The sequence below is a fragment of the Phacochoerus africanus genome, chromosome 5 (genome assembly GCF_016906955.1).
Source record: "Phacochoerus africanus isolate WHEZ1 chromosome 5, ROS_Pafr_v1, whole genome shotgun sequence".
NCBI classification, from domain to species: domain Eukaryota; kingdom Metazoa; phylum Chordata; class Mammalia; order Artiodactyla; family Suidae; genus Phacochoerus; species Phacochoerus africanus.
The window spans coordinates 20,466,284-20,493,897 of record NC_062548.1 but is presented as its reverse complement, the minus strand read 5'-3'; the positions used below and the strand labels follow the sequence as shown (position 1 = coordinate 20,493,897).

The window sequence follows — 27,614 nt, the reverse complement described above, 5'->3', positions numbered from 1 at the left end:
AACCCCTTGGAAGGTGAGATACCTCCTTCCTTTTTTTTGTCTTTTTAGGGCCGCACCCTCGGCATATGTTGGTTCTCAGGCTAGGGGTCCAATCAGAGCTGGAGCCACTGGCCTACACCACAGCCACAGCCACGCCAGATCCGAGCCATGTCTGCAACCTACACCACAGCTCACGGCAACACCGGATCCTTAACCCACTGAGTGAGGCTGGGGATGGAACCCAGAGTCCTCATGGATCCCAGTCGGGTTCGTTACCACTGAGCCACGATGGGAACACCCCCCTTTCCGCTTTCTAACAACAGATGCTTCAGGGAACGCTGCTTCCCAGGACCATGAGAGGGTCTTGTACTTGGAATTCATGGGTGGGCTCAGGCGTGCCCGAGGCTTCTGCCCTCCAGTGGGAAGCCTAGTGCAAACAGGCAGGAGCTCCCCTCGATGTCAAGGCCATGAAGAGCTGAGGTGAAGGCCCCTCTGGTGGCGGCAGTGGGTGTCTGGTCTCAGAGGAAGGTGTGGCCGAGCAGGCCCCATCATAGGGGACAGGTAGGTGGGGGAGGAGGGGGTGGGGGCTGGGGAACAGGGTTTCGTACCTCTGGGGTCTTCAGGGCCCTCCAGAAGCTGCTCTCGGCCTGGGGAGCTGGGGAACCCGACATCCTCCTGCCTAGCTTCCGACACCCCTGGCAGGGGCTCCCTTGTGCCTGGGTCCTCAGGAGCCATGGGTGGCGTAGGCACCAGGGTTTCTGGCTCCTCTTCTCCTCTGGGCCCAGGGCTGGGGGCCCAGGGCATGTCATGGCACGCGGGCCTCTTTGAGGGGGGCACCTGGGCGATCTCGGGGTCGGCCCCCCCACCCTGGCTGTCCGCATCGGCGTTGCCCCAGCTGGCGCGCCTCTTGGCACCCCGGGGGCTCTGAGAAGGAGATGCCTGCCTCTCAGAGGGGCCGTCCTCGCCAGAAGGCCCCTCCAGGGGTCTGGCCTGGGGGTCTTCTCTTGGAGGGTCTGTGTCCTCCTCTCTGCCTTTTAGCTGCACCGAGCGGAGGAGCCAGGGCTGGGCAGAGGCCATGGTCACCAGGCGGGTGGTGCTGCTACCGACTTCGAGCACCTGCTGGTGCTCCAAGAGGTCCTAGGCAAAGCAGGAGACACGGGGGGTCTGTAGGGGAGCCGAGGGTCCTCAGAGTTTGCTCCCGACTGCCTGAGCAAGTGGCCAGCCCAGCTCCTTCAGGACGGACAGATGACTGGAGGATGAGGCCCGGCTTGCGGCCCTGGGCCGTCCTCTCCCCGTCCAGGCTGAGTTGCCCACCCATCGAACAGGTCAGGTGCCTGAACTTGGAGCCACGGCTGCAGCCCAGAAGCTGATGGGACTTTCGGAGTCTCCAGCCGCCAGGCCGGCTCCTCCCCCGGACCCAACACCCCGAGCGCTATCGCGTCCTCCGGCAGAGGCCACGATTATTCCCCAAAGTAGGACAAGGCCTCCCCTCACAGTTACACCACACCCGCTTCCCACAGCCTTGTTCTCATCCATGAGCTGTACCGACTCTGGGCGCCATGGAGGGGGAGGGCGGCAGTGTGTGTTACCGTTATCTTTTCATTTTTATACTAAAAAACCCGCAAGTCAGGGTTCAAGGAATTTGCCCTAGTTCGTAGCCTGGAACCAGGACTCATGTGCAGCTGACACTCGCTACTGTGGCCCTGTGAGGGGCAGTACCAGGGCACAGAGGGAGCGGCCTGCCCCTCGCCTCCTGAGAGTCAGTGGGATCTGCTGCTTGGGCTTCAGCACCGGGGCCTGGGAAAATCCTCCCATCTCCGAGGCCTACCCACCTCCCAGGGGCCAGAGTTTGCAAACCCCACGTGCTTTTTTTAGGGCTGCACCCACGGCATATGGAAGTTCCCAGGCTAGGGGTCGAATGGGAGCTGTAGCTGCTGGCCACAGCCAGAGCAAAGCGGGATCCGAGCCGCATCTGCGACCTACACCACAGCTCACGGCAGTGCCGGATCCTTAACCCACTGAGCAAGGCCAGGGATGGAAGCCGGAAGGAACCTCATGGTTCCTAGTCGGATTCGTTAACCACTGCGCCACGACAGAAACTCCTAAAATCTATTTTCAATGTTGACAGCTAATTCAACTTTTGATCAATTCTACTACATGTCCCAAACCAGATCTATTCACTGCGGGCACAGGGCCCGGGAGCTACAACTTCTGCTTTCGCGACTGCGGGCTACCCGAGAGGCTGGCTCACCTGGACGTAGTCGGAGAAGGTCCTGGTGCGCTCAGCATCTGTCTTCTCCAAGGCAGAGAACTGCCTGCTCAGCCTCACCTTGTCCACCCCAAAGCAACCGGCCGCTGCGATGGCCGCCTGGATCTCCAGGGCGGCCAGCACGTCTCCGGGTTTGTACCCGGACAGCGCCACCTGGTGGGCGAAGTCTTCCAAGCCGCAGGTGTCCTCGGGGACCTTGACCAGCCTGGTGAACATGTCAGGGAGGCAGGAGGTGCCGACCGTCAGCTCTTCCAGAGGAGTGGCTGCAGAGACCAAGAGGACCAGACTCAGCCCTGAGACGCCCGCCCTGCAGCCCAGTGCTCAAGCGCAGCCGAGGCAGGACTTGCTCCCACACTCACTCACCGCTCCCCAAACAGCGAGGGAGTGGTCACCTGGGGGGCACAGGTGGCCCCTGGCAGCTAGGTTCCTGATAATGTGCCCCTGGGCCCCTGGCTACAGGTCACAGGGTCCAGTGTGATTCTCCTGCTCCAGACTCGCACTGAAGGGCAGGAAGCGGGGGCTGGGGCCTGAGAACCAGCGCTCTGGGGGGGAGGGGGTTGTCCACTTGGGCTGCCCGGGCCCACCCTTCCTTTTTTGTTTGTTTTTGTCCTTAGAGCTGCACCTGCAGCATATGGAGGTTCCCAGGCTTGGGGTCCAACTGGAGCTGCAGCTGCCAGCCTACACCACAGCCACAGCAATGCAGGATCCAAGCCGTGTCTGCGACCTACACCACAGCTCACGGCAACACCAGAGCCTTAACCCACTGAGCAAGGCCAGGGATCGAACCTGCATCCTCACGGACACTAGTTAACCTGCTGAGCCACAACGGGAACTCCCACCCCATCCTTCCCGATAGGCACGTGTCCACAGCTCCTCAGACCCCGTGAGATCCCAGGAACCCCCATAAACGCCTGCTTTTGCTCCCGGAAGCCAGGGCTGGCTTCTGGCGCTCCTCTCCCAGGTCTCTGCTAAGACCCCAGCCCCAGGGCAGCACATTTTCGCCAGGGCCGAGCTCCTGACTCAGCACAAATACTGCCTGTGGAAAGAAAGTAAACCCTTCCAACTCAGCAGTGAAAATAAAGGCAAATCAGTCAGAGCAGGAAGAGGGTGGGAAGGAGAAGAGACGCACAGGGACTTCTCATTTCAGACGAGGATAATGAAATATCCTCATTTTATGCGCAGGGACTCAAGGGGGCGGGAAGCGAAGGGGTCAGTCAGCTATTTAATGTTTCAAAGGTAATCAACAGAAGGGCTCCCCAAAGTGTAAAATTGGAAGTAAAGGAAGTGAGAGGTAAAGAACTCAGGAGGAATACTCAACTTTCACAGCCAGAGGTCAAAAGAACCCCTATGAACAAAGACCGGTGAGCGCTCACCACCGCAATGGGCACAGCCCAGGCGCCCCGAGCAAGCGAGGAAGCAACTCAGGGGACGGGTGCCCCGGGGTCGGCTGCTAAGACTGGAAGGGGTTTGCCTTGGTTTTCGCCTTGGTCTGGTGTGCGGAGGTGGCCGCGCGTGGCCTGGGGAGCCTGGCTGGGAACCCGGGGCCGGGACACTCACCGGTGGGCCCGAGCCTGGTGGACGCAGGGGTGGAGCGCAGCCAGAACTTGACCTGGCAGGAGTTCACCACGATGCTGTCGTTGGGGTTGAGGTTGCGGGTGCTGACGATGCCGGGGGCGCAGTAGCCCCGCATCAGCAGGTAGTTGGTGTGGGAGGCCTGGGGGGCTTTCACCTCGATGCTCCGGCGCTTGGCCCCGGAGCCTTCGTCCAGGTCTTCCTCCTCGTCCTCATCCTCTTCTGTGGCCCCGTCCTTCCCCAGGCTGGGGGCAGAAAAGTGACCCAGCTGGCGGAGCGCGGTCGGGCCACCCCTTCCAGGCACACGGTCCTCTGACATCCCCCACGCCCGGCAGCTGGCTGTGAGGTCGGCGCGGACTGAGGCTCCAGCTGCATCTCTCTCGCCCGCCTTCCCACACCCCTGCGCCCCTGTCCACACCCCTCGGTCTCTGCAAGGGCTGCTCCTTCTGCCTGCGAACCTTCCTAGGCTCTGTCCCCAAAATGCCTAGTCTTCCATACAGCCCAGTTTAGCGATCAGCCCTCTGGGAACCTCTGCCGCCCCCACCTTCTCTGGGTAGCCCTTCCTCTTCGCCACACCGTTCTAGGTCCTTCTCTTTGGCGCAGCCCAGTCATGCTCTCCCGCCCTGGCTCCCCCGGCCCCTGGAGGCACCAGCAGGCGGCGCTGCACTGGACACCGTGTGGCAATCCCCAGGTCACGGATCTGTGGGGTCAGGACCCAGGAGCTCCCGCAAGGCCCTGCCGTCTTTGCAAATGCCCACACAGTGCTGGCCGCGACGCAGAGAACCTCAGCATGTGTTTGTTGAATGAATACAGAGGAGATGACCGAGCGAATGAAACTGCAGACGCCCCAGCTCTCACCTCTTAATGACCTCGTTCTCCACCAATGAGCTGTCCACCACCACGATCTGCTCTGGGATCCTGACGTCCACGGCAATGAGCCCCAAGGAGAAAAGGGTCAGGGTGGCCACGCAGTGTCCTCCAGGGCCGTCCAAAGAAAATGCTACCAGGTCGCTCAGGGAGTCCTGGTTTTCCTGGTCTTTGAAGGAAAAATTATCAGGCCGGTCCCACTTGCCGGCGGCCCGGATCTTGTCGAAGAACTGGAATGACTCTGTGCAGATGGAGCTTGGAAATCGCCACGTGAAAATCCTGCAGACCGGAGAAGGGAAGGGCCTTGCTGAGGGCAGGGCGCTGGAGGCCTCGGCGCGGGTGGGCTGCGGACCCTTCAAATCCTGGCATCGACGCTAAATGCCCCAGCTTCTGCCTGGAAGCCCGCTTTTCCATCTCAGACAAAGGCGCCGCGCTGCGTGCGTCCCCCCACTCACCTGCTGTGACCCTCATCTAAGCCAACATGCCAGGCCTCGGGGACACGCACTAGAAACAGGTGCCAAGCTGGGGAAGATGAACGTGCCTTTGTGACAGTCATTTTTACGCCAGGCAAGCGAGCCCTGAGCCCCTACAGAGAGGGGACGCGGGTGACCAATCTCACTGTCTCCTTGTGGTGCCTGCAGGCAGGCCCCTGCCTCTGTCCAGACCCTGGAACCACCACCTCTTGCGCGTGTGCGCGGATCGGGTCTGGGGCTTCCGAGTGCAGTGTGTGAACCTGCAAGGCAGGCGGCCGGGTGCGCTCTGAGCTGGGCGGGGGGTGGGGGGGTGAGGGGCCCAGGTGACGGCCAACTGGGAGGGTGAACTCTTGGCTGGTCTAATATCTAGAAACTCATTTTACCCAACGTGAGGAGGAAAAGGGAAACAAACTATCTGCAAAAATGGTAAATGCTCCAACACCTACTCCCACGGCCTCAGCCTCATTCCCACACGAGGAAGGACAGGCCTTGATGAGAAGCTGGGTCCCAGAGGCTGCGTCTCGCACAGGAGGCCAAGCGAGGCCCGGCCACCCCCGTCTCCGATGAAGAGGCCGCCCGTGACTCTGGCTCCCCGCAGACGGGGCCCCCTCTCCCAGCAGGCCCAGGGCTCCCGGGTGGCGGGGGCTCACCTGTGGTAGGCCTGGGACAGCTGGTAGGACATGGGCACGAAGGGCAAAGCCCGGTTTTTCTTGGGACCCAGCATGTGGCTGACCCGGCGCCGGTTGACCAGGCTCCGGCGCTGGTACTCCATGAAGGCCTTGGCCAGGACGTGGTCCTTGTACTCGCGGTACAGGCGGAACGTCTGCAACACAGCAGGCTGTGCGTGAGCCGCATGCAAGCGGGCGCCCAGACGCCCCAGCTGCCGGTCGTTGGAGGAAGCACTGGTGGGGGCGACGAGGGATGGAAAGCCCGGAGGGATCCCGCGCTCCGATGGTCAGCCTGCACCTACCGCACCTCAGAGGGCACGGGACAGGGAGCTGGAGGGAAAGGCGGGCTGCAGGCCACGCCTATTGCTCTGGATGCAAAGACACCAGGGGCCAAGGCAGCATCACCTCTGTTACCACTCTAGCCCTCACCCTCATCTAACCCGTCAGGGTGCCTGGGGGGGCTCCACCCCCGAACATGTTCCCGAAGGCAGGTACCTGCTCTGTGCCATCCACGTTGCACCATCCAGGCACTGTAATCAAACCTGACTTGTTTTCCTTCAATAGCTGCCTTTACTCCCAGCCCCCCTCACCTCCCTTGTGGTCTGAGGAGCACTGAGGGGGGAACATGTGCCAGGCCCAAGCTGGCTCTACACTTGCATTTCCCAAGGGGGCGTTCCCCCAACCCCTGGCACCAGAATCCTGGGGATGGGCAGCACATTTGTCAGCATCTGGCCTCCGCTCCTGACTGTAATCAGGGCGGGGGGGGGGCTGGGATCCGCCAAGAGCTCTCCATCTGGGAGCTCCCAACACGGCACAGGGGGTTAAGAATCCGACGACGGCAGTGCAGGTGTAACACCCAGCCCGGTGCAATGGTTTAAGGATCTGGTGTTGCTGCAGCTGTGGCGTAGGTGCAGCTCCTGCTCAGATTCGATCCCCGGCCCAGGGACTTCCATATGCCATGAGTGTGGCTGAGGGGAAAAAAAAAAAAAACTCTCCAGTTGACAAGGAAGGCCCAAGTGTATGTGTCTAAATATGGCACAAATGAACCTAACTACAGAAAAGAGGCAGACTCATGGACATGGAGAAAAGCCCTGTGGTTGCCAAGGGCGAGGGGGGAGGGAGTGGGAAGGACGGGGAGTTGGGGGTCAGTAGATGCCAACTATTCCATTCAGGACGGAGAAGTAACGAGGTCCTGTTGTACAGCACAGGGAACGAGATCCAGTGTCTTGGGAGGGAACGGGATGGAAGATAATGTAGGAAAGGAATGTAGGTCTAATTGGGTCCCTTTGCTGTACAGCAGAAATTGACAGAATACTGTAAATCGACTATAAAAAAAATAAAATAAAAAAACGCTCTGCTGAAACCCTTTGGGGCGTTGAGGGGTTTGGGGGTCACGAGCCACCTGATTCTCTTGGCATGGCCCTGCAATCAACCTCTCTCTGCTCCATAAATAAATAACAAATTCATTCACTGGTTTAGTGGGGTCAGAAATAGCACCCGCCCTTTGTTATTTTTTTCCCCCTCAAGTTCCAAGTTGGCCTAATTTGATCAATTGAGCCACAGAAGTGGGGCTCTGGGTTTAAAGATTAAATACGAGAGGAGATGGGCTCCACTTGGAACACGCTTTTTCCATCATTAAAAACACAGCGGGGAGTTCCCGTCGTGGCTCAGCTGAAGTGAATCCGACTAGGAACCATGAGGATGTGGGTTTGATCCCTGGCCTCGCTCAGTGGGTCAGGGATCCAGCGTTGCCATGAGCTGTGGTGTAGGTCGCAGATGCGGCTCGGATCCCGTGTTGCTGTAGCTGGGCTATGGTGTAGGCTGGCAGCTGTAGCTCCAATTCAACCCCTATCCTGGGAACCTCTATATGCCATGGCTACTGCCCTAAAGAGCAAAAAAAAAAAAAAAAAAAAAAAACCCACAAAAACCACCACAGGGAACACAGGCTTGGGGAGCGGGCCCCTCTGTGCTGGGCCCTCAGGGCCACATGGACTCAGGATGGATGAATGAGCTTTGGGATCTTGGGCTCATGCTTTTCAGCTTCTCTGAACCTCAAGTTTTCGAGCTTGTACAGGAGAGCGGATCCCACCACCTCCCCAGGCTTGGCGTGGGGCTGAATGAGATCTGCCTTTCCTCGTCCTCGCCCAGCCACGGTAAAGCAGCACTACAGTTCTAGTAAGTTCTTAGGGGACAGCGAGGACTCAAGGCCCACAGAAAGGCAGCTCTCCCACCGGGCAAGACCTAGCCATCCAAGCACACGGACATCTGTACCTGAGGACTGGGAAAGACACGCCGAGGGGCTCAATTGCTTTCTTTGCTCTTCGGCGCAGCTCACGTCCCCTCCAGCCTAATTTTCTGCCTTCCACAGGAGACTCAAAGCCTCAGGGCTGGGAGGGACCTTGGAAGTCACTGGATCCTGCGCCCGTACGTCGCAGATGAATGGAGCGAGGGCCCGAGTCTCAGGGCAGCCAGGCCCCCGAGGCCCCACGGCTCAGAAAGAAGGCGCCGTGACCTCACGGGGCCATAGCCGCAGCCACGAAAGGGCCCCCCAAGTCCCACCGCGCTGCTGGGACACCCACCTGAAATGACTGGCAGTACTCCATCTGTCTGTCCGAGAGGGCCAGCGTGCTCTGGATCAGATTCTGCAGCACCAGGAAGTGGATGTCGTCCACACTGCAAAAGACCGTGCCACGGTGCGACATGAGCCCACGGCCACGGGGCGCCCCGCAGCGTGGGGAGGCTCGGTTCGTGCTAAAACGGCTTTCAGTCTCACCAAGGGCACGAATGCCCAAACTACCAGTAAACCAGAGCTGAAGAAAGGATGGCTGTAAAGCCTTACTGATGGGTCCATTTTGGTGGGAGAAAAGCTCCTGTCTTGTGGGGAAGGGGTGACACCCCTTGGAAACGGGTTTTCATGACGACTAACACATGTGGTTAGTGCTTATGTTTTCTTGGTCCAATTTCATTTTACTTATTTTAATAACGATTATTTTATCCATTACAGCTGGTTGACAGTGTTCTGTCAATTTTCATTGACCCAGTCACACACACGTGTATATATTCCCTTTTCTCCCATTATCAGGCTCCATCACAAGTGACTAGACAGAGTTCCCAGTGCCACACAGCAGGATCTCAGGGCTCATCCATTCCAATCTTTGTCCAGTTTTAAACAAGGGTTTCTCCAATGAGACTAGGCTTTTCACTGAATACGGAGTTAAAATCAAACTGACTATTGTTTATCCGAGACAGAAAGAAAAAGCTGAGTTTTCTAACCAGAGCTTTGCTTGGCGAGCCCATGGGCTGAGAGCTTCCGGACCCCACCCAAGGCAGGGCCAGCCACTGGCAGCGTGAGGGCTCAGGACCCTCATCCCCAAAGGGCCAAAGAATAATTTAGTCTCTGTGGCTGAGAACCACTCGACTCTGCCGTGACAGCGTGAAAGCAGTGCAGCCAGCACACCGAGCGGGCGTGGCTGGGCCCCAATAACACTTCATTTCCCAAAGCAGGAACCACACTACATAGGGCTCTAGACGTTCCCCGTGCTAGGCTGCAGGCAGCCCCATCAGGCAGCTGCGGAAAAGGCACTCGGGCTGGCGGAACTTGCCTGTTAAGTTTATCCTCTTTCCTGACTTGATCTTTCTTGTCAGCAATCATCAAAACTCGGTATCTGCGTACGAAACAAAAGAACAGCGTGTCAGGAGTTCCCTCGTGGCCCAGCGGTTAAGGATCTGGCACTGTCACTGCAGTGGCCCGGGTTCCATCCCTGGCCCAGGAACATTCCGCAGGCTCCGGGGCACAGCCATCCCCCACCCCCCAAGAAAGAGTGAGTCAGTAGAACCCAGCAGACCTTCCCTAGCCAAGTTGATGCTCATGGGAGATGGCCACTGATTAGCTCAAGTGTTGGAAAAAAATGTCACCCTCACTAAAATTCAAGCCTGCACAAGTAAATTAAGAGGAGAAAACACCACATTCCTGGTCCACAAAGGAGCAAGTTTTAAGAATGAGGGTGGAGGAGTTCCAGTCGTGGCGCAGTGATTGATGAATCCGACTAGGGACCATGAGGTTGCGGGTTCGATCCCTGGCCTTGCTCAGTGGGTTGGGGATCCAGCGTTACCGTGAGCTGTGGTGTGGGTTGCAGACGTGGCTTGGATCCCGCGTTGCTGTGGGCGTAGGCCAGTGGCTATAGCTCCGATTCGACCCCTAGCCTGGGAATCTCCATATACCGCGAGAGTGGCCCAAGAAATGGCAAAAAGACAAAAGAATGAGGGTGGAGAACGAGGAACAAGTGACCACTGCAAAGCAACAGGGAGACGTGTTCACTGGCAGGGAGCCAAGTGTCATGGGAGGAAGGTAACGGTGCGCTCATCATGATGGAAAACAAGCCTGAGAAAGAAGACTGGGGAGAGTTCCCGTTGTGGCCCAGCAGAAGCAAATCCGACTAGGAACCACGAGGTTGCAGGTTCGATCCCTGCCCCCCCCCCCCTCCAGTGGTTTAAGGATCTGGCTGTGGTGTAGACTGGTCACTGCAGCTGTGATTCAACCCCTAGCCTGGGAGCTTCCACATGCCACAGGCGGGTGCGGTCCGAAAAAGAAAAAGAAGACTGGAAGAAAATACCCAAAAGGAAGTAGCAGTACTAGGTAAAGGGATCATAGGTTATTTCTCCATCTATTTTTTTTTCTTTGAGCACCATGTAATATTGTTTTATTACAGTCATACCAAGCAAATAAATATAAACATCAATCTAGAACTCAAAAAAAAAAAAACAAAACCAAAAAAAACCCAACCAACCCATGGCTATTTATATGTAAGACATTTCTTCGGTTTCTACAAAACTCAAGTCAAAATTCAACTTTGCAATCTTCCTAAAATGTCGTAGCCAGACAAAATACCTTTTCAGAAAAACATGAACTGTTTTTAGTCAAACGAGAAAATATTTGGAACCAGAACTCTTTTTTTGTTTTGCCCACCAGAGGGCTCAAGGCGAAATTTAGTGGTAAACTGGTACAGCTGGAACTTTTTTCTTTCCGCCAGAAGGTTCACGAACTCCCCTTTACAATCTTTAACGGTCTTCTTTTAGGACTAAAAGTTGCCCCCATGCCCATTTTTGGAAAATACGGGGGGATTTTAGGCTGAAAAGAAACCACGCCACTTGGGAGTTTTGGAGAACAGTATGTGGCAAAAGCAAAACCAAAATTTAAAAAACAGAGGCCCTGCTGGGGCTCAGCGGGTTAAGAACCTAAGTATTCATGAGGATGCGGGTTTGATCCCTGGCCTCACTCGGCGGGGCTAAAGGATTCGGGCGTTGCCACAAGCTGTGGCGTAGGCGAGGCTGCAGCCCCGAGTGGATCCCTAGTTGGAGAACCTCCACATGCTGCTGGTACGGCCCTAAAAAGACCAAAAAACCAAAACCAGACAAAAACAGCTAAGGGGCATCAACTCGGTAAATGCCTCAGATGGCCCCTTGGGCCTGGCAAACAGCGGGCGTGAATGTTCACTACTTTGTGGGTGAACGAAGGACGTGATCCCCAAGGAGAAACACAGAGAGCTCGCTGCAGAGGTACCACGAGGTCACAGTGGGACCAGACGGATGGACGTCATCTTGAGAGGAAGAAACGTGGAAATACGGCGGCTGGAGGGGCTGCCCTGATGAGGGGGGTGAAGAGGAGGGGTTTGCACTTGGATTGGGCAGCGGCAACGGGCCCGGCTCACAGCGCTTAAGATGTTAAAATGCCACAGGTTCTGGGCTCCAACCCCAGTCTGTTCCTCTCCAGATGCCTTGGAAAGAGCAGGGGGCTCTGGGGTCAGACCCACCCAAGTGCAAATCCTGGCTCACTAGCACTGTGACCTCGGGAAGTTCCATCTCAGAGTTTGCTCGTGTGAAAAACAAGCTGTCTTAGCAAAAATCACTCCGATACCTGAGCAAGCCCGAACCAGGCCAGCAGCAGGGCCTCCACAGGGTGGACGGGTGTGCCTGGCAGGGTGCAAAGGGATGGCAGTGCCTCCCCGTTTTCAAGTCACCCAGGACAGGAGGCGAGGGGCTCCAAGAGTCGGGCCAGCGCAGGGCTCACTGGGAGGCCAAGGGGAGACACCCGTGGCGGCGGTCCTGGCTGGTGACCTTCCCTGGCTCTTGTCCCCAGAGGATCACCCAGAACCATGCCAGAGGAAGCTTACCTGGCAAAGAGCTCCTTGAGTGTGTCTGGGATCTCAAGGCTAGAATTCTTTAGAGCCGAACTGAACTTTTCCTTGAGCTTCTCCACAAATTCTTTAAACTCACTGGCACAAACCTTTCAAGAGAGAATGAGATGGTAAGCCCTTTTTCTCCCCAGAGGGAGATTTCACTAAGGCTCGGGCAAGGAAAATCTGACCACGAATTCCCGCGGCAGTGACCTCCCTTGCCCTGCTTCCTCCGCCGGTCCCTCAGCTCTGCAGTCTGGGCCCAGTGCCGATGCCTTTGAAAAGACCTCCCAGGAGATGCTGCTGGTCGCCTACCTCCTCCATCCCATTCTTTCTCAGCAGGGGAGCCAGCCCCAACCTGGTGTGGGGAGACAGCCTGCCCTGCCCCACTGGGGCAGGGGGCGGGGATCAGGTTGGATTTTCAGGGAAAGGGCACCCCCTCCCTGATACAAGGACCCCCTCTCCACTTCTTCTTGCCCTGGGATTCTGTTGTGAGGACAGAGCTCCAGCAGCCACCAGGCAGCCATGAGGTAACCAGCGTGAGGATGGAAAGCTGACCACCAGGGATGGGGAGTGAGTGACAGAATGAACCTGGGACCCTGAGGACAACCCCGCTTTGCTGCACGTGCACAGGACAGCCTACTTATGGGTTGCTTGGCTCATGGGAAAAATGAAGCCTTAAGCCCGTTAGGTATTTTTTTTTTTTCCTCTGTCACTTGCATCACAAGCACCCCTAATCCTCCGAGACCTCAGTGGCCTGTGCTTTCCTTTCCCTCAGTGACTGCGCTGTTCCGAGCTGCCCATCTACTTCTCTACCTGTCCCACTGCCCTGTGGCTCCGCTTCCACTGGCCTGGCCTGGTGCAAGGCAGGACACACACGCAGCAGAATCCAGCGTTAGCTCGGTGTGAGGGCTGGGTAGACTCTGAGCCGAAGAGCAGGGAAGCTTGGGTCTAGAAAGGCAGCTTCCCTGCTCATCAGTCCCCACGCCAGCCCTGGCCACAGAAAACTCAGAAAGAAAACTCGCTGACTATCCATAGACTTTCTGGAAGTCTAGCTGTTTGTAATTTCTGAAGAGCTGCCCTGTTCTCTTAATAAAATATGACCCCAGGACTGGCAGCGCTGCAAAAAGACATGCCAACTCTTATCGACTTTAGAACCCATGCTGGCACCAGATCAAATGAAGTCCACGGCCAAAGCCCCGACCAGTCGGCTTCCCAGGCGAGGGGGGCGGAAAGCCTATGTCTGTAAGGCCGGCAGAGGCGCCGGGGGACCCGGTGGGCCAGACTGGGACCCAGCAATCCCAGCCTTCAGGGCGGGCTGAGTCTGACCATCGCGCGGGGCCCACCTTTGGGTCTTCATAGTTACATTTTCGGTTCATGAACTCTCCGATGAGCGCCTTGTCCTGGTACACCTCGGCGAGGCAAACCCTGCAGGGGGAGGCCACAGTCAGGTGAGGGAATGACACCCGCATCCCAGACCACCCGGGCCACTGGGAGATTTCTGTCCTGATAGTTCTGGTCGTGGCAAACCATGACCTGCTTAGGTGCCTGCTGGCTGATTAGAGCTTTTTAAATTTCTTTTTCCTTTTATAGGGCCACACTTGCGAGAAGGAGCTGGTGGGGCAGCCACTGACAAACCACAACAGGAATGCTCTGTGCCTCCCAGCCAGCAGCCATCCCCACCCGTGTTTGGGCAACACGCAGCTCTTCTAGGACCCGGCTGAGGGCGCTTGGTCCCGGGATCCTGTCATCCTGTCGAGCCGCTTTCTGGCGTGAGCTCTGCGATGCGCCACGCACACAGAGGCATCAGTCAGGAGCTGCTCCGGCGTGCCGAAACACTCTGCCTTCCCACATGCTGCTCATGTGAGGCAACGAGGTGACAGGCAGCAGGTCACCTGGCCTGTCTCTCCGTCTGTGACAAAGGAGGACAGCCCCTGCTCCGCAAGGCTGTCCTCAAGTCTCAACAATTCCTGCCACGTGAAAACGCCCCCAGTCATGCTTGGCTCCCCCTCCTGCCACCCAAGGACAAGGTCACCAATAACCCCCAAGGGACTCTGCAGGCACCACTGGACCGCTCAGATTTTGTCTATCTGGGTTTTACGTCCGTCTCTTAAGGAAATGGGGTGAAAGAAGAGGAAGGAAGGAACGAGAAGCATTGGAAAACCCCTGCCTCGGAGTTAGGGACGTTCAAACGAGGCTTACTTATAGTTCAGGTAGGCCTGTGGGTTCCTGACGATGTAGCGAGCCCTTCGTCCGACGGAATGAGATGTCTTATCCAAGGACTCTTCGAAGGTCGAGTGCAAGATGTCCCGCACCACCTGCCAGGGCACGAACGGGCCCTTCACCTGCATCAAACACAAGCCGAGGCGGAAGATCAGCATCCTCGGGACCCACGTCATGGGTCACAAGTGCAGAGGAGCAGGGCAAACACATTCTCCTCTTTCCTCGGCGGACACTCAGGAAACACGTTCAGCGGATGCACGAAGCTCTCACGTCATGGGTTTACTCAGTCACGGTTCCTGGGCAGTGACCGCGTGCCTGGCCCTGAGTCAGGTTCCGGGCAGAGAGGGACACACAAGTCCCTAGTGTCCTGCAACGAACAGAAGTGCTGGGAGGGTGCTGGGAACACTGACTGGAAGGCACGTGTTAGGGGAGGTCAGAAGGATAGAAAAGGTGTCTCGTTCGACGGTTCGAGAGGTTTTGTTTGTTTGGGTTTTTTTTTTTCACTTTTTGGCACCTGCTCCCTATAGAAGTTCCCAGGGGTCGAATTGGAGCTACAGCTGCTGGCCTACACCACAGCCACAGCAACGTGGGATCCGAGCCGCATCTGTGACCTACACCACAGTTCATGGCAACGCCGGATCCTTAACCCACTGCGGGAGGCCAGGTATCGAACCCACATCCTCACAGATGCTGGTCAGATTCGCTTCCGCTGAGCCACATCAGGAACTCCCGGTTTGAGGGTTTGAGGGGTTTAAGTGCCCACCGTGTCTGCTTGGAAACATTCTGTGTTTGGTTCTTATAGGTAGGTAGAAACAGTAGGCGCTGGATCAGCAGACCCTCCCCGGGAACACAGGCAGGAAGGCAGAGCCCAGGTAAGGAAGGGGCTTGAGGACCAGGTTATTTTCTTAGGGCTGGCCGCAGAGGGAGGGGCCGGGCACAGAAGGGAGTGAGTGCGGGTCCCTGCAGGACTTCCCGGCTCCCCCGCTCGCTCTGCGAGGCAGGTGGAGGAGGCAGGCCTCGGCCATCACCACTGGGGTGAGACAAGGAACAGCAACACACTCGCCGTTAGGTTCCTCTCCTTGCAGAGGGACGGTGTTGGGGGTTTAGGAAGGGGCTGAGGGCTAAGAAAATCTGGGAAAATGATCCAGAAAAGGGATTGAATAAGCCTGCAGGCAAAAAGCATCCTGGGCACAGGACCTTCTCCCGGCTGGTGCGGCTGAGAACAGGAAACACAAACAGGCTCGTATGAAGCCTCACCGACCCTGCCCAGCGGTAGGTATTCCCACCTGCAAGGGCCCTGGACGGGACGCGGGCAGAGCTCAGGCTCCGGGAGCTTCTCTGGACCAGCCAGATTCAACACTGGCCTTGCGAGCTGTGGAAGGCGGGCACCCCGGGCATGGCCACCAGCCCACACCGACTCAGTCCACACGGATGAGTGATTTCTGCGTGGGAGGTGCCCCGCGAGGGACAGCGGCCGTGACAACACACAAGGAGTCTCCCTGCCTCTAGAAGCGGCCGCTCCAGTGGGCCAGGAGGCGCCAGAAGCAAAAGGAGCAGCGTGAAATGCCAGCGGTCAGGAGGCAGCGCAGGCACGCAGGTTTTGCTTCCAGTTGGCAGGACCAGTGAGGCCTTTCCGGAGATGATAAGCAGTTACTGAAGGATAAAATAGGAGTTTTCCAGGCAGATGAGACGGGAGGAGGGGAGCCAGGAAGGGCCAGAGCCCATGTGAAGAGAGGGCACTGCTCTGAGCTGCTTGGTCTGCAGCTGGAGACAGGCAGACAGACACACACCCCTAACCCAATGGCTGGAAGGAAATGTGTTAGAGACGAGCGCGTGTTATTCCCGTGCAGGATCCTGGGAAATGCTTCTCAAAGAGGCCCCGCAGCGGTGTCGGGGTCAGGCAGCACAGCGCCCCCACACCGGGAGGGGCCCACGCACCTTGGGGTTGAGGATGTTGCTGGCGATGCGGCAGAGCATGATCAGCCCGTCCTCCTGGATGGACCACGTGACGCGCAGCCGGGTCATTCTCTGCAGGGCGCTCTGGTCGGCCTCATCGTGGTAACGCGGTCTCTTGATTTTCTCCTCCGGGGGCTCTTCTAAGATGGGGAGAGGAGGGGGGTGCCTCTGACAACCGGTTTGGAGCTGTCCCTCTGGAGAGGGAAAGGGTCCATCTGAATCTCATCGGGTGGGGACTCGGGTACACTAACCACAAACGACTCAGCCCTTCCTAAGGGAGGTTTTTTTTTTTTTTTTTTTTTCTCCAGCCCTTTCGTCACTTCTCTTTGGTCAGATTTCATGGGGACAGGCTAGGCAGCCTGAATGCAACCTCATGTTAGGTATCTGCCTGCCTCTGAGCCTCCACCGGGCAGCCCTGAGCCCTTGGAGGGTGGCGCCTAGCACAGAAGCTGCGGAGTCTGCTGGGGTGTGCCCGCCCCAGGAGCGGGTCCCCACCACTCCCAGCCCTGCGACCTCAGCGATGCTGTGCAAACTCTGGGGCACCGTGGGGACCAGGCCTGCGCTCCAGGGCCGCCCCGAGGATGGAATGAGACTGGGTATAAAATACCTGGCACAGCGCTGGGCACAAAATAGCTACTACCTAAATAATAAGGTCTCCAACGTTATGGAATATCTACTAGATGCCAAACACTGGCTTCAGCTTTTTAACCTATCTTCGCTTGTAATTAAAATAACACTCTACAACAACTGTACGTGAAGGATACAATGATCATCCCCGCCTGGCAGGGGAGGGATCTGAAATGCAGAGTCACGCGGCCTAGTATGCAGCAGACACGGGGTATGAACCATGAGCTCTGAACCTCTGGGTGCCCAGGGCCTCCCTCCCCTAGGGGAGATACTGCAGCAGTTTCGCAGGCAGATGCCCTATGCTACCGCCAATTTCAAAAGACTGCCAGTTTGGTAAGCGGCTGCCAAAGGAGGGCAGGAGACAAGTGGGCAAGAGCATTTTTGGGGGTCTTGTCGTTTTAGGGCCCCCACTTGTGGCATATGGAGGTTCCCAGGCTAGGGGTCGAATTGGAGCTGTAGCTGCCAGCCACACAGGATCCAAGGTGCGTCTGCGACCTACACCACAGCTCACGGCAACGCTGGATCCTTAACCCACTGAGTGAGGCCAGGGATCAAACTCACATTCTCATGGGTACTAGTAGCATTTAGATTTGGGGATTTCCTTGTGGTGCAGCACATTAAGGATCTGGCGTTGTCACTGCAGCGGCTCAGGTCCCTGGTGTGGCGTGGGTTTGATCCCTGGCCCAGGAACTTCCACATGCTGCAGGTACACTCCTGCCCCCAAAAAGAGCATTTAGATTCAAAGCACCACCGCCACCACATTTTGCCTTGTGATGAATTCTTTGAGAGCCAGATTGATCTTTTTGTTTGTTTTTGTTTTGCTTTTTAGGGCTGCACCCGTAGCATATGGAGGTTCCCAGGCTAAGGGTCCAATCAGAGCTGTAGCGGCCAGCCTATGCCACAGCTCATGGCAACGCAGGATCCTTAACCCACTGAGGGAGGCCAGGGATCGAACCTGCAACCTCACGGTTCCTAGTCGGATTCGTTTCCGCTGCACAACGACGGGAACTCCTTGATTTTTTTTTTCTTTTTCAAATTGATCTTACACAGGCTAAAATGAGGAGGCCATTTCAACGGATGCAAGGCTATTTGTTATAAACACCAGCCAAATAAACCACTAAGAACAGTTTCCTGGAGTTCCCTTGTGGCTCAGTGGGTTAAGGCTCCAGCATGGTCACTGCTGTGGCTCGAGTCTCTGCTTCGGCACAGGTTTGGGTTCGATCTCTGGCTGGGGAACCTCTGCACGCTTTGCCCCCCCCCCCAAAAAAAATTCCTATTTAAACATTCTAGTTTCAGCTGAAAAAGCTTTAGCTAACAGATCGTTGTTAAAATACACACAACACTGAAGGGATATAAAAGTTGCCTAAAACATGGACACTGGTCTCTTTGCTGCCCTCCCTCACTGTAGCTACTGCCCAGACGAAGAGTCAAAACAGGGCTCTACCAGGCACCACACAAGAGGGGTTCGTGGGATCTGGGGAGACCCCGCAGGCTTATGTGACCCCATCTTTCCTTTGATTTAAAAATACGACAAGGAGTTCCCGTCGTGGTACAGTGGTTAACAAATCTGACTAGGAACCATGAGGTTGCGGGTTCAATCCCTGGCCTTGCTCAGTGGGTGAAGGATCCAGTGTTGCCGTGAGCTGTGGTGGAGGTCGCAGACGTGGCTCGGATCCTGCGTTGCTGTGGCTCTGGTGTAGGCCGGCGGCTACAGCTCCGATTGGACCCCTAGCCTGGGAACCTCCATATGCCACCGGTGCGGCCCTGGAAAAGGCAAAACAACAATAACAACAAAAAATAAAAATAAAAATACAACATAACTTTGCCCTGATGCACACAAATGCAGATATGAAAAGGTAAACCAAAAGAATAGGATTTTGGCTGGTTGTGAGGATTTTGGGCCAAGGTTTATTTCAGTTGAGATGAAATCAGAAATTTGATCTGAGGGGGTTACTAAGTGAAAAGGCTCTACTAAGGCACAAAGGCGGAGAAAGCAGGGGGGGAGCACAGGAGACGTTCAAGGACCTCTCAGCCAGAAGGCCGGGCTGGGAAAAGAAGAGCCCATCACGCAGAGCGAGCGCTGCGAATGCGGGGAGAGGGAACAGCGTCGGCGGGGAGAGGGAACCGTGTCGGCGGGCAGAGCTCAGGCCCAGGCCGGGCCGACCCCCGAGCTGGAATGTGCAAAGACAAGCCCACAACAGCCAGCACTGTCTGGAATGATTCGAAGCCCGCCCGACGGTCCCAGGAGTGGAGAGCTAACTGCTCTCCCCTAACGACGCCCCCTGTCAGCAGGAAGCAGTTAGAGCGGGGCTGGCCCCTTTCCCCCGGCAGTTAGAGTCTCCAACTCTAGAGGGGGGACTGAGGCAGGAGAGTAACTCAGGGAGTCCGTGTGGGAGCAGGGGCGTCGATGCATGCTCTGATAGGGTCACTGATGAGCATTTGTGGCTTAAGGGCTCCAGGGGATATCGTCCCCACAGGCCTCGTTTACTATTGGGAGTGTACCTACCCCCAGGTGGACATGACTCCCTAATCCCCTGTGACTCAGCCTAAGGGAAGAGAAGGGTAAAGAAACCATGAGACTCACAGGACACTTCCACCCCTAAGACCCCTATCGGACAAGGACCGATACAGGTAACTGGGCCAAGGCCAATGGGAGAAAACCACATCTTTCTGGACCCCACGTTGGTACCCCCCCATCTTTAAGCAGTAAAAAACCCCATAAGCCAATGGGGGGGCGGCTCTTCTTCCCCCTCCCAACTGTCCTGGGAGCTGCCTGCTTTCTCGTAATAAAGACTGCTTGCTTGCAAAAAAAGAAAGAAAGAAAAAAAAAGAAAAAAGCCACCATTGCCACGGAACCTTTTTTCTTCCTCTTGGTCTTCTTCTCGGGGTCCTTCTTCAGCTGTTTCCGCTTCTGGTTTTTCCCGCCCTTCACCCTCTGGTTCCTGTCCAGCGTGGGCTCTCGGTCAACTTCCACCTGCTCTTCCCGGTCCGCATGCAGCTCCAATCCTGCCCGAGCCTCTCCCCAGAGGTTCAACCTGCTGCCGCCTGGAAGTAAGCGCAGGAGACAGTGTTTCCAAGTGACCTCCAGAGGCCAGGAGCCAAAGCTAAGGCACAGCCGTCCCACGTCGGTCTCTAGGGAACGGCCAGCCCACGTACCTCTGGCACTGAGAGGCAGCGGGCGCTTGGACAGAAACGTCTGGAGCCTCACTGTGATCCCGTTCTCTGTCGTGTTCGACTGAAAGACAAGGACAAGCAGCAGGTGAAGCGTGAGCTTCCAGGAGCCCAGGACGGCCAGGTGCTGAGATGCGTGTGCACCTCTGATGCAGAGGCTGAGAGCGGCTGTACAGGAGCCGACACTCGCCCATCGCCAGGCACCTCCTCACGTATGACCCTGGTCTTACAGACTTTATGTTCTTCTTTCAATGCCTATCCACATCGCAGAAGAAATCAGAATCCATTAAAAAAAAAAAAAAAAAAGACCAAAAAAGGCCAGGCAGATATGTAAGGGGCCTGACACGCCTTCAGTACACACGGAAATAATTGTGTTTCTGGTCAATTTTGGTTTGGCCAATTCAAACACGGTGAGCCAGGTGAGCAGTGAATGGCAGTCCCGGGGGGACGGACGGGAGGTGGGGTTTGGGGATGGGCGCCCCACCCTTTTGGCCTTGTTGATGATGTAGCTGGTCCAGATCCAGTTTCGCTTTAGGTGCGCGTAGAAACTGGAATCAAGCCCAGCAGCTCCCAGCCCGTCGCCGGGGATCAGGCCTTCGTCCACGATCTCGCGGCTGCCCCTGGGAGGCGGGAGATAAACAAAAAATGAGCCCCTCCTTGGCAACTGAAAGAGCCCAGGGAATGGGTGGGGGCGCATGTTATAACTGTTACCTCCGCAGAGAAATGCCTGACAGGCAGAAGGGAAGAACAGGTCAAATGCCCAGATTTTTAGGAAAAATTCCCAACGTGTGAACTTCAGCAACAAATTCCCTTTGTTTTTTTGTTTTGTCTTTTTGCATTTTCTGGGGCCGCTCCTGCAGCACATGGAGGTTCCGAGGCGAGGGGTCGAATCGGAGCTGCAGTCCCGGCCTACGCCAGAGCCACAGCAACGCGGGATCCGAGCTGCATCTGTGACCTACGCCACAGCTCACGGCAACGCCGGATCCTTCACCCGCTGAGCAAGGCCAGGGATTGAACCTACCACCTCACGGTTCCTCGTCGGATTCGTTAACCACTGAGCCACGACGGGAACTCCTCCCTTTGTTTTTTTTAAACAATGGGTGGGCTACCTAAAGCATGGCTGGGGTTGACGGGAGCCAGAGTCTCGGGCTTCCCAGCCTGAGAGCGAAGCCAGAGACCCCGAGGCCCCTGCCCGCGGGACAGCGCGGCGAGGAGGGGACGCACGCACGTGGTGTATTCCATCATGGCACACTTGCGCTCCAGGTTGTGCCGGTCCACGGCGCGCTCCTGCTCCTTCTGCAGGCTGCCCTCCTCGTCGCTGCTCTGATCCGGGCCGCTGTTCTTCGGGGCACGCGGGCAGCGCACCACGCCTGGAAGACCACACACGAGCCCCTCAATGACCCCTCCCTGCCATGGGCTGGTGGGGCCACGGAGGGCTGCCGGCTGGTGGGAGGGTCGAGTCCCTTCCCGTGACTAGGTTCCCCACCAGGGGAGCGGGTCTGAAACGGGCAGGACCTCTTTGCACAAAAGGCCTTATGTTAGAGCGTGGAGGGGAGCGGAGGTTAAAGCCGGGGGTAAACCTGAGAAAGGGCCTGCATGCATGCACGCGGCCTGGACTCGCTGCAGGAGGGAAGCGCAGCCGGCAACCAGAGAAACCCCAAGCCTTCCTTCTGGTGGGGCGCCCCGGGGAGCAGTCTGCCACATGGAAGGGGAGAGAAATGAAAATGACAGCGGGGGCCGGGGCGGCAGGGACCTGGAGGGTTGGGGGCAGGCGGTGTCACCGGGCCCACTGGAGCAGCCAGATGTTTCCGGAGTGCCCCAGAGGTGCATTCATGTGATTGGGAAATTTTAAACAGTTATTCCACAATAGAGCAGATTGCATCTCTTTTAAGAGAATATAAACTGGACTAAAACCGTTGCTTGGGTAAGGCCAGGGAAGGCCATACTTTGCAGACTGTCAAAGAGCCTCTCACAACAGGCTCAGCTGGAAACTTTGGCGGCAGGATGAGCCGTGCCCTCCAGTAGCTGGAGGTTTATCCAGGACATCTGGTCCAAGCTTTGCCTGGGCTCACCAGGCGGTCTTCCCAGATGAGAAACAAAGAAACTGAGGCTTAGGAGGCAATGAAGAGCTTACCCAAGGTCATGCATCTGAACAGACACTGAACCTAAGAGGCCTTTAGGCAATGTTTCTTCGTGCACCACCAAGCTGCCTCCTGGCGATACAGAGGCCGCCCATCCCCAGGGCTGCTGCATCCCAGTCTCCGGACAGCACCCAGTAATCTGCATCTCCCCATACTCCCTGGGTGCTGCCCGTGCACTCTTGTTCTGGGAGCGCTGCTTTTAAGGATGCTTACATCTTATTACATGATGCTTTTCTCTCACTCTATGGGGGCAGAACCCCCTCATGTGTCTGCTGAATGAAGGGACGGGACAATCAATGCCCAATTAAGACTCAATAAACTCTGCAGCTCACGAGCATGAACAGGGGTGGGAATTTACCAACTGTCAAGCCTGAAGAACTTTGGTGCAAATAACATGCTGGTTTGCAAAATTTTTATCTAGGAACAAAGTGCAGGGGAGCTGGAGCACTTTAAAACCTGCGATGGGAAAAGGCGAATTCACTGCTGATGCCAGAGGCTTCTGCAAGGCACACTGCCTCTAAAACCTGTCTGGATCCATTAAAGGAGCTCCATGGTGTGCTCATTAGCCTATGGCATTCAGCGGTCCCACCCAAAAGACAGGTGGCTCTTGCTTTGCAAAAATCAAAGTGTCGCCCTGATCTTCCGGCTCTGCGACAGGAGGAAGAGAATGGGAGGCCTGGCCCCCGTGCACAGGGAGGGTGGCACGCTTTTCCTCCCGGGAGAAGTGCTAAGAAAGGGCCAGGTGAATACTGGCTTAGAGGAACGAGCACAAGCCTGGAGGGTCTGGCGCCTCCTACAAATCCTCCATCCAGGCAATGAACATGTAAGGGATGTCAGGCCCGGGCACCAGGCACTTTGAGACATGCTGGGGATGAAAGCCAAATCTCCTGTGCTCGAGGAATTCACAGAGTGACGTCAGGTGACAGTGAAGATGCTGGAAAGGCTTCCTCAGAGAGAGAATGCTTGAAGAAGGGGGGGCCTTCTGCAAAGGGAACACAGATCGGATCTTCCAGGGGGAGAAAGGGACACAAGCAAAGGTCTGACCCGAAGCGGAGGTCATCCCATCCACCCGACGGTCAGGTCCTCCTTCCAGTTACGGCCCAGCCCGTCCCGCGTCCTGCACTGTGAACACTGACCCTCTCCTGGGCCCGAGTCTCGGCCCCTAGCTGGCCCCCCCTGCGTCTCCTCTGGTGCTTTTCTGTCTGTTCTCCACCCCCGCAGCCAGGACAGCTTAGAAAGACGAGAGATCTCGGCTGACAACCACCCACGGCCTCCTGCTGCTCCGAGAACAAACCCCACCCCTCCCTGAGCCCTGCAAGGCCCCAGAGTCTGGCTCCCGCCTACACCTCCGGCTCCGCTGCCGTTCTCCTCCCACCCACCCTTTCGCCACCAACACCGGGGGCCTCTGCGTCTGCCTGGGGCGCTCCTCCCCCGCACTGGGCACGGCCGGCTCAGCCTCATCCTTCTGAGCTTGGCGCCACGTCTCCTGCTCCTGAGCAGCCCACTCAAATGCCCTCAGCCCATCGCCCGCTGCATGTCTTCACCGGCACCTATCACACGGGGGCTCCCTGGGCGCTGTGCTTCTCCAAGGGCACAGAAGCCCCACGGCCGGGTGACACACACAAGGTGTTTATATACCTACTGGACGAGCAAATGAATAAAGACAAAAGCGGAGCTGCCTGGACTCTGTGGGATGGGGGCTGGGGGCTCCCTAGGTAAGGCCCATCAAACCCCCCTCCAACTTCTAGGGAGCTGCCAGGACACCCCTGGGGAACAGCCTGAAAACCAGCAGGCGGCCTCTGGTCTCTGGGAGGTCTCGGTTCCCGGTTTCCCACAGGAGGCAGGGACAACAGGGAGGCCGGCGGTACCTAGTGGGGTATTGAGGCAGACGCACTGCATGTCGAACCAGTAGTTCTCCACGTCCTGCATGGAGTTCAGGACGTAGACACGCCTCTCGAAGGGCCGGCTGCTGCGGGCCAGGTTGTAATGCGGGTCGCAGATAGTGGTGTCCAGGATGACCGCCTTCTTCTTCAGGTAGATGAAGACCTGGGAGGGAGACACCAGCCGGATGGGGGTGGGGGCAGCCCTAGAGGCAGCAGCGGGGTGGCTGCTGGGAAACTGGCGCTTTGCAGTCGGGGAGCCCCTTCATCTGGGCTCAGGGGTCGTTACCTGATCTTTATCCTGAAACTTCTCCGTGGGGCCGAACTGGAGCAGCCCCATGTAGCACAGCCTCTGGAGGCTCTCCACCACCGAGAAAATGTAGCGTCTGGGAAAAAGAGAGTGGGGGTGCTCTCAGCTGTCATCAGGGGTCCACGTGGGGATGAGGGACGCCGCCCATCTCTCCCTCTCTGTGGGACCTCCAGGACAGGCTGAGACCCAGAACCCCCTTCCCAACATCAGGCAGGGCAAGGCGGCCCTGACCTGCACGGGGAGCCTGGGCACAAAAGGCAACACCACTCCACCACTTACACTCTTTACCAGCGGATGTCACTCTCTTGGTTTGCTTTTGTTTTTTTAGGGCTGCACCCACGGCATAAGGAAGTTCCCAGACCAGGGGACGAATCAGAGCTGCAGCTGCCGGCCTACACCATCGCCACAGCAATGCGGGATCCGAGTCACGTGTGCCCCCTACACGGTAGCTCACGGCAACGCCGGATCCTTAACCCACTGAGAGGGACCAGGGATTGAACCCACGTCCTCACGGATACTAGTCGGGTCTGTTACCGCGAAGCCACGACTTAGCAGTAACGAATGCCAGCAGATCTTACTTTAAAAGTCCCTTGAAGTCGAGTACTAAAAGGCGCCAGCCCCCACTTCATTTGCCCCTGGGCTTTGTGTAGAAGGTCACAGGGGGCTGTATTAATGACCTTGGGTCTTTACAAGCTGGCAGGCAGAGTGACCTCTCCCCTGTCTGGTCAATGACGACGCGGAAGCCTAACTAGGCACCTTCGGGGAAGCTCACCTCTTGTAGAGAAGCTGCTGCCGGATGGTCCGGGGGAGAAAGCGGATCAGCGTGTGCTTCTTCACGGGGTCGTTCAGGAACTCGTCCAGTCTGTCCACCTGCGGGGGTTGAGTTTCCGGTTGGGCCCGTCCTCGCGGCCAGGGTGAACGTGAATAAAGCCTCCCCGTGACTTTCTGGGCTGGGGTCTCTCTGAACCTGACCATCGGCCCCGTGAAGACAGTCCCCCTCTTTCCTGTTCCCCCCAAAACCTCCCACATCTCTGCTCCCAGTCCTGTCACCTCCAGCTCCCACCCACCTGCCGCGCTGCTGGGCGCACTAAACAGGTGCCCTCACTCACTGCTGGTGGGCATACAACTGCTAAAGCCCTTCTGGGAAGCAGCAGGGGAGTGTATTTATTTATACTTTTACAAAAAGATGACAGAGGCTCATTCCCTTTGAAACCAGTGATTCTACTTCTATCCCTACCTAAAAAAAAAAACTTGGGGGGCTGCCCACAACTACATCTACTAAAAGGTATTTCTCAACGTGTCACGTACCCCAAGAAAATGAAACGAAAATGTCCAAAAATTGAATATCGGGTAAATAAATTAGGGGACGCGCCTAAGAAGGAATTTTATGAATTTATCTAACATCAGGTTGGAACTAGATAATGTAGAAAACACAATACATTGTTCAATTGTTCAGTGGAAAGAACTCTAGATAATAAGAGAGTAAATACAGTGCGGCCTCCGTTCAGCTCTTTTTTAAAGGAAGATTTCACGTATACACACAAACATGGCATAGGAAAGAAAGACTAGAGGAAAATTACCAAAAACACTAGCAGTCATGATCTCGGAGTGATGAAGTTGGAGTATTCTTTGGTAATTTCTGCTCTCCCTTTTCTATATTTACCAAATTCGAAAAAACATATTAAAAAAAACACATTTTCTGGAGTTCCCGTCGTGGCTCCGTGGTTAACGAATCCGACTAGGAACCATGAGGCTGCGGGTTCAATCCCTGGTCTTGCTCAGTGGGTTGGGGATCTGGCGTTGCTGTGAACTGTGGTGTAGGTCGCAGACGTGGCTCGGATCTGGCGTTGCTGTGGCTGTGGTGTAGGCCGGCGGCTATGGCTCCAAGACCCCTAGCCTGGGAACCTCCATATGCCATGGGTGTGGCCCCAGAAAAGACAAAAAAAAAAAAAAAGTTAAAAAAAGCTTTTCTTTTTCTTTTTAGGGCTACACGTGTGGCATATAGGAATTCCCAGGCTACAGGCTAACTGGAGCTGCAGCTGTGGGCCTACACCACAGCTACAGCCACGCCAGATCTGAGCCGCGTCTGTGACCTATGCAGCCGCTTGCAATAATGCTGGATTCTTGACCTACTGAACGAAGCTAGGGATCGAACCCCCGTCCTCACAGACACTATGTCAGCTTCTTAACCTGCTGAGCCACAATGGGAATTCCTGTAAACACATGTTGCATGGTTACACTGTAATTGTCTGTCTAGCTGTCTACTGATTGATCTATCTAGAACAAGTCTCTGAAGTATTGCCTTTGACCCACCAGCCAGCCAGGCAGCCAGGCAGCCAATCAGGCAACTCCAAGTCCTGCAGCGTTTGCCCCTGACCTGGTGGGTGAAGGCCCTCGGTGTGGAGCCGAGGGAGCAGCCCCTGCGACAGCCCAGTACCTTGTAGCTGACTTGCACGATCTGGATGAAGATGGAGAGGGGCAGGCAGAGGAGAATGTCGCTGACCAGAGCCCAGCCGAAGCCAAAGTCCCTGTGGACTGGGACGGGAGGGACGTAGCGCATCCACGAGGCCTCGTCCACGTAAACTAGGGGAAGACGGGAGTCAGGCCTGCAGACGGTCCTGGTCCTGATGGTGCTGCCCCCTGCCAGGAGGTCGCGGTTCCCTCTCCCCGCAAACTCAGGCCAAACCCTCCTTGGTCAGGCAGGAAGCCTGACCAAGGGGGGAGGTTCAGGAACTTTGGATTGTGTCTTTCTTTTGACCGAGACAGCATGGGGACATGGAACCCGACCCCCTTGGGGTCCTCCGGCTGGCTGCCCGGGGCACCTCACCCGTCTCCGAGGAGAGCTCCATTTCACTCTCCCAGGTGGCTCGATCTGGGGTGTCACTGGATGGGGCAGCAGAGGAGTCCTCCAGGTCGCTTGAGGAGCCTGGGACTCCCGTCCTGCCCGGCTCCTGCTTCCTCGTCCACTTTTCACTGCCGTGGCACAGGTTCTCCACCGTGTCGCTGGCCGGGTGCCCATAGATCAGGTACCACAGAAACGTGTGGACCATCCGCAGGCGAGGCATTTTGGGCAGAAACCCAAGGGAACGCCCGAGTCCAGGAACTGGGGAAGGAAAGAAGGAGGGCAGTGCTTTAAAATCTCAGGTTCGGAGCTTCTGTCGTGGCTCAGCGGTTAACAAATCCAACTAGGAACCATGCGGCTGCAGGTTCGATCCCTGGCCTCGCTCAGTGGGTTAAGGATCCCGCATTGCTGTGACTGTGGTGTAGGCCGGTAGCTGTCGCTCTGATTCAACCCCTAGCCTGGG

At 56.6% G+C, this 27,614-nt stretch overlaps 1 protein-coding gene across 3 annotated transcripts in view; it reads right to left on the bottom strand.

The window, feature by feature from the left end:
* The window catches only part of GTF3C1 (general transcription factor IIIC subunit 1), a 70,298-nt gene that overhangs the window by 3,599 nt on the left and 39,085 nt on the right, over window positions 1-27,614 (bottom strand). For 2 of the 3 annotated variants that reach the window (XM_047780242.1, XM_047780244.1), the window contains exons 15-34: window positions 27,137-27,412; window positions 26,747-26,892; window positions 25,082-25,179; window positions 24,289-24,385; window positions 23,988-24,165; window positions 21,207-21,348; window positions 20,463-20,598; window positions 19,964-20,042; window positions 19,664-19,852; window positions 16,163-16,374; window positions 14,204-14,346; window positions 13,348-13,429; window positions 11,999-12,111; window positions 9,431-9,493; window positions 8,408-8,501; window positions 5,811-5,983; window positions 4,679-4,966; window positions 3,806-4,065; window positions 2,231-2,511; window positions 588-1,116 (exon numbers count right to left, since the gene is read on the bottom strand). In XM_047780242.1, coding sequence (XP_047636198.1) covers window positions 588-1,116; window positions 2,231-2,511; window positions 3,806-4,065; window positions 4,679-4,966; window positions 5,811-5,983; window positions 8,408-8,501; window positions 9,431-9,493; window positions 11,999-12,111; window positions 13,348-13,429; window positions 14,204-14,346; window positions 16,163-16,374; window positions 19,664-19,852; window positions 19,964-20,042; window positions 20,463-20,598; window positions 21,207-21,348; window positions 23,988-24,165; window positions 24,289-24,385; window positions 25,082-25,179; window positions 26,747-26,892; window positions 27,137-27,412 — 3,579 coding nt within the window. The remainder of the gene's footprint in view (window positions 1-587; window positions 1,117-2,230; window positions 2,512-3,805; window positions 4,066-4,678; window positions 4,967-5,810; window positions 5,984-8,407; window positions 8,502-9,430; window positions 9,494-11,998; window positions 12,112-13,347; window positions 13,430-14,203; window positions 14,347-16,162; window positions 16,375-19,663; window positions 19,853-19,963; window positions 20,043-20,462; window positions 20,599-21,206; window positions 21,349-23,987; window positions 24,166-24,288; window positions 24,386-25,081; window positions 25,180-26,746; window positions 26,893-27,136; window positions 27,413-27,614) is intronic. The other variant, XM_047780243.1, reaches the window with a different exon arrangement.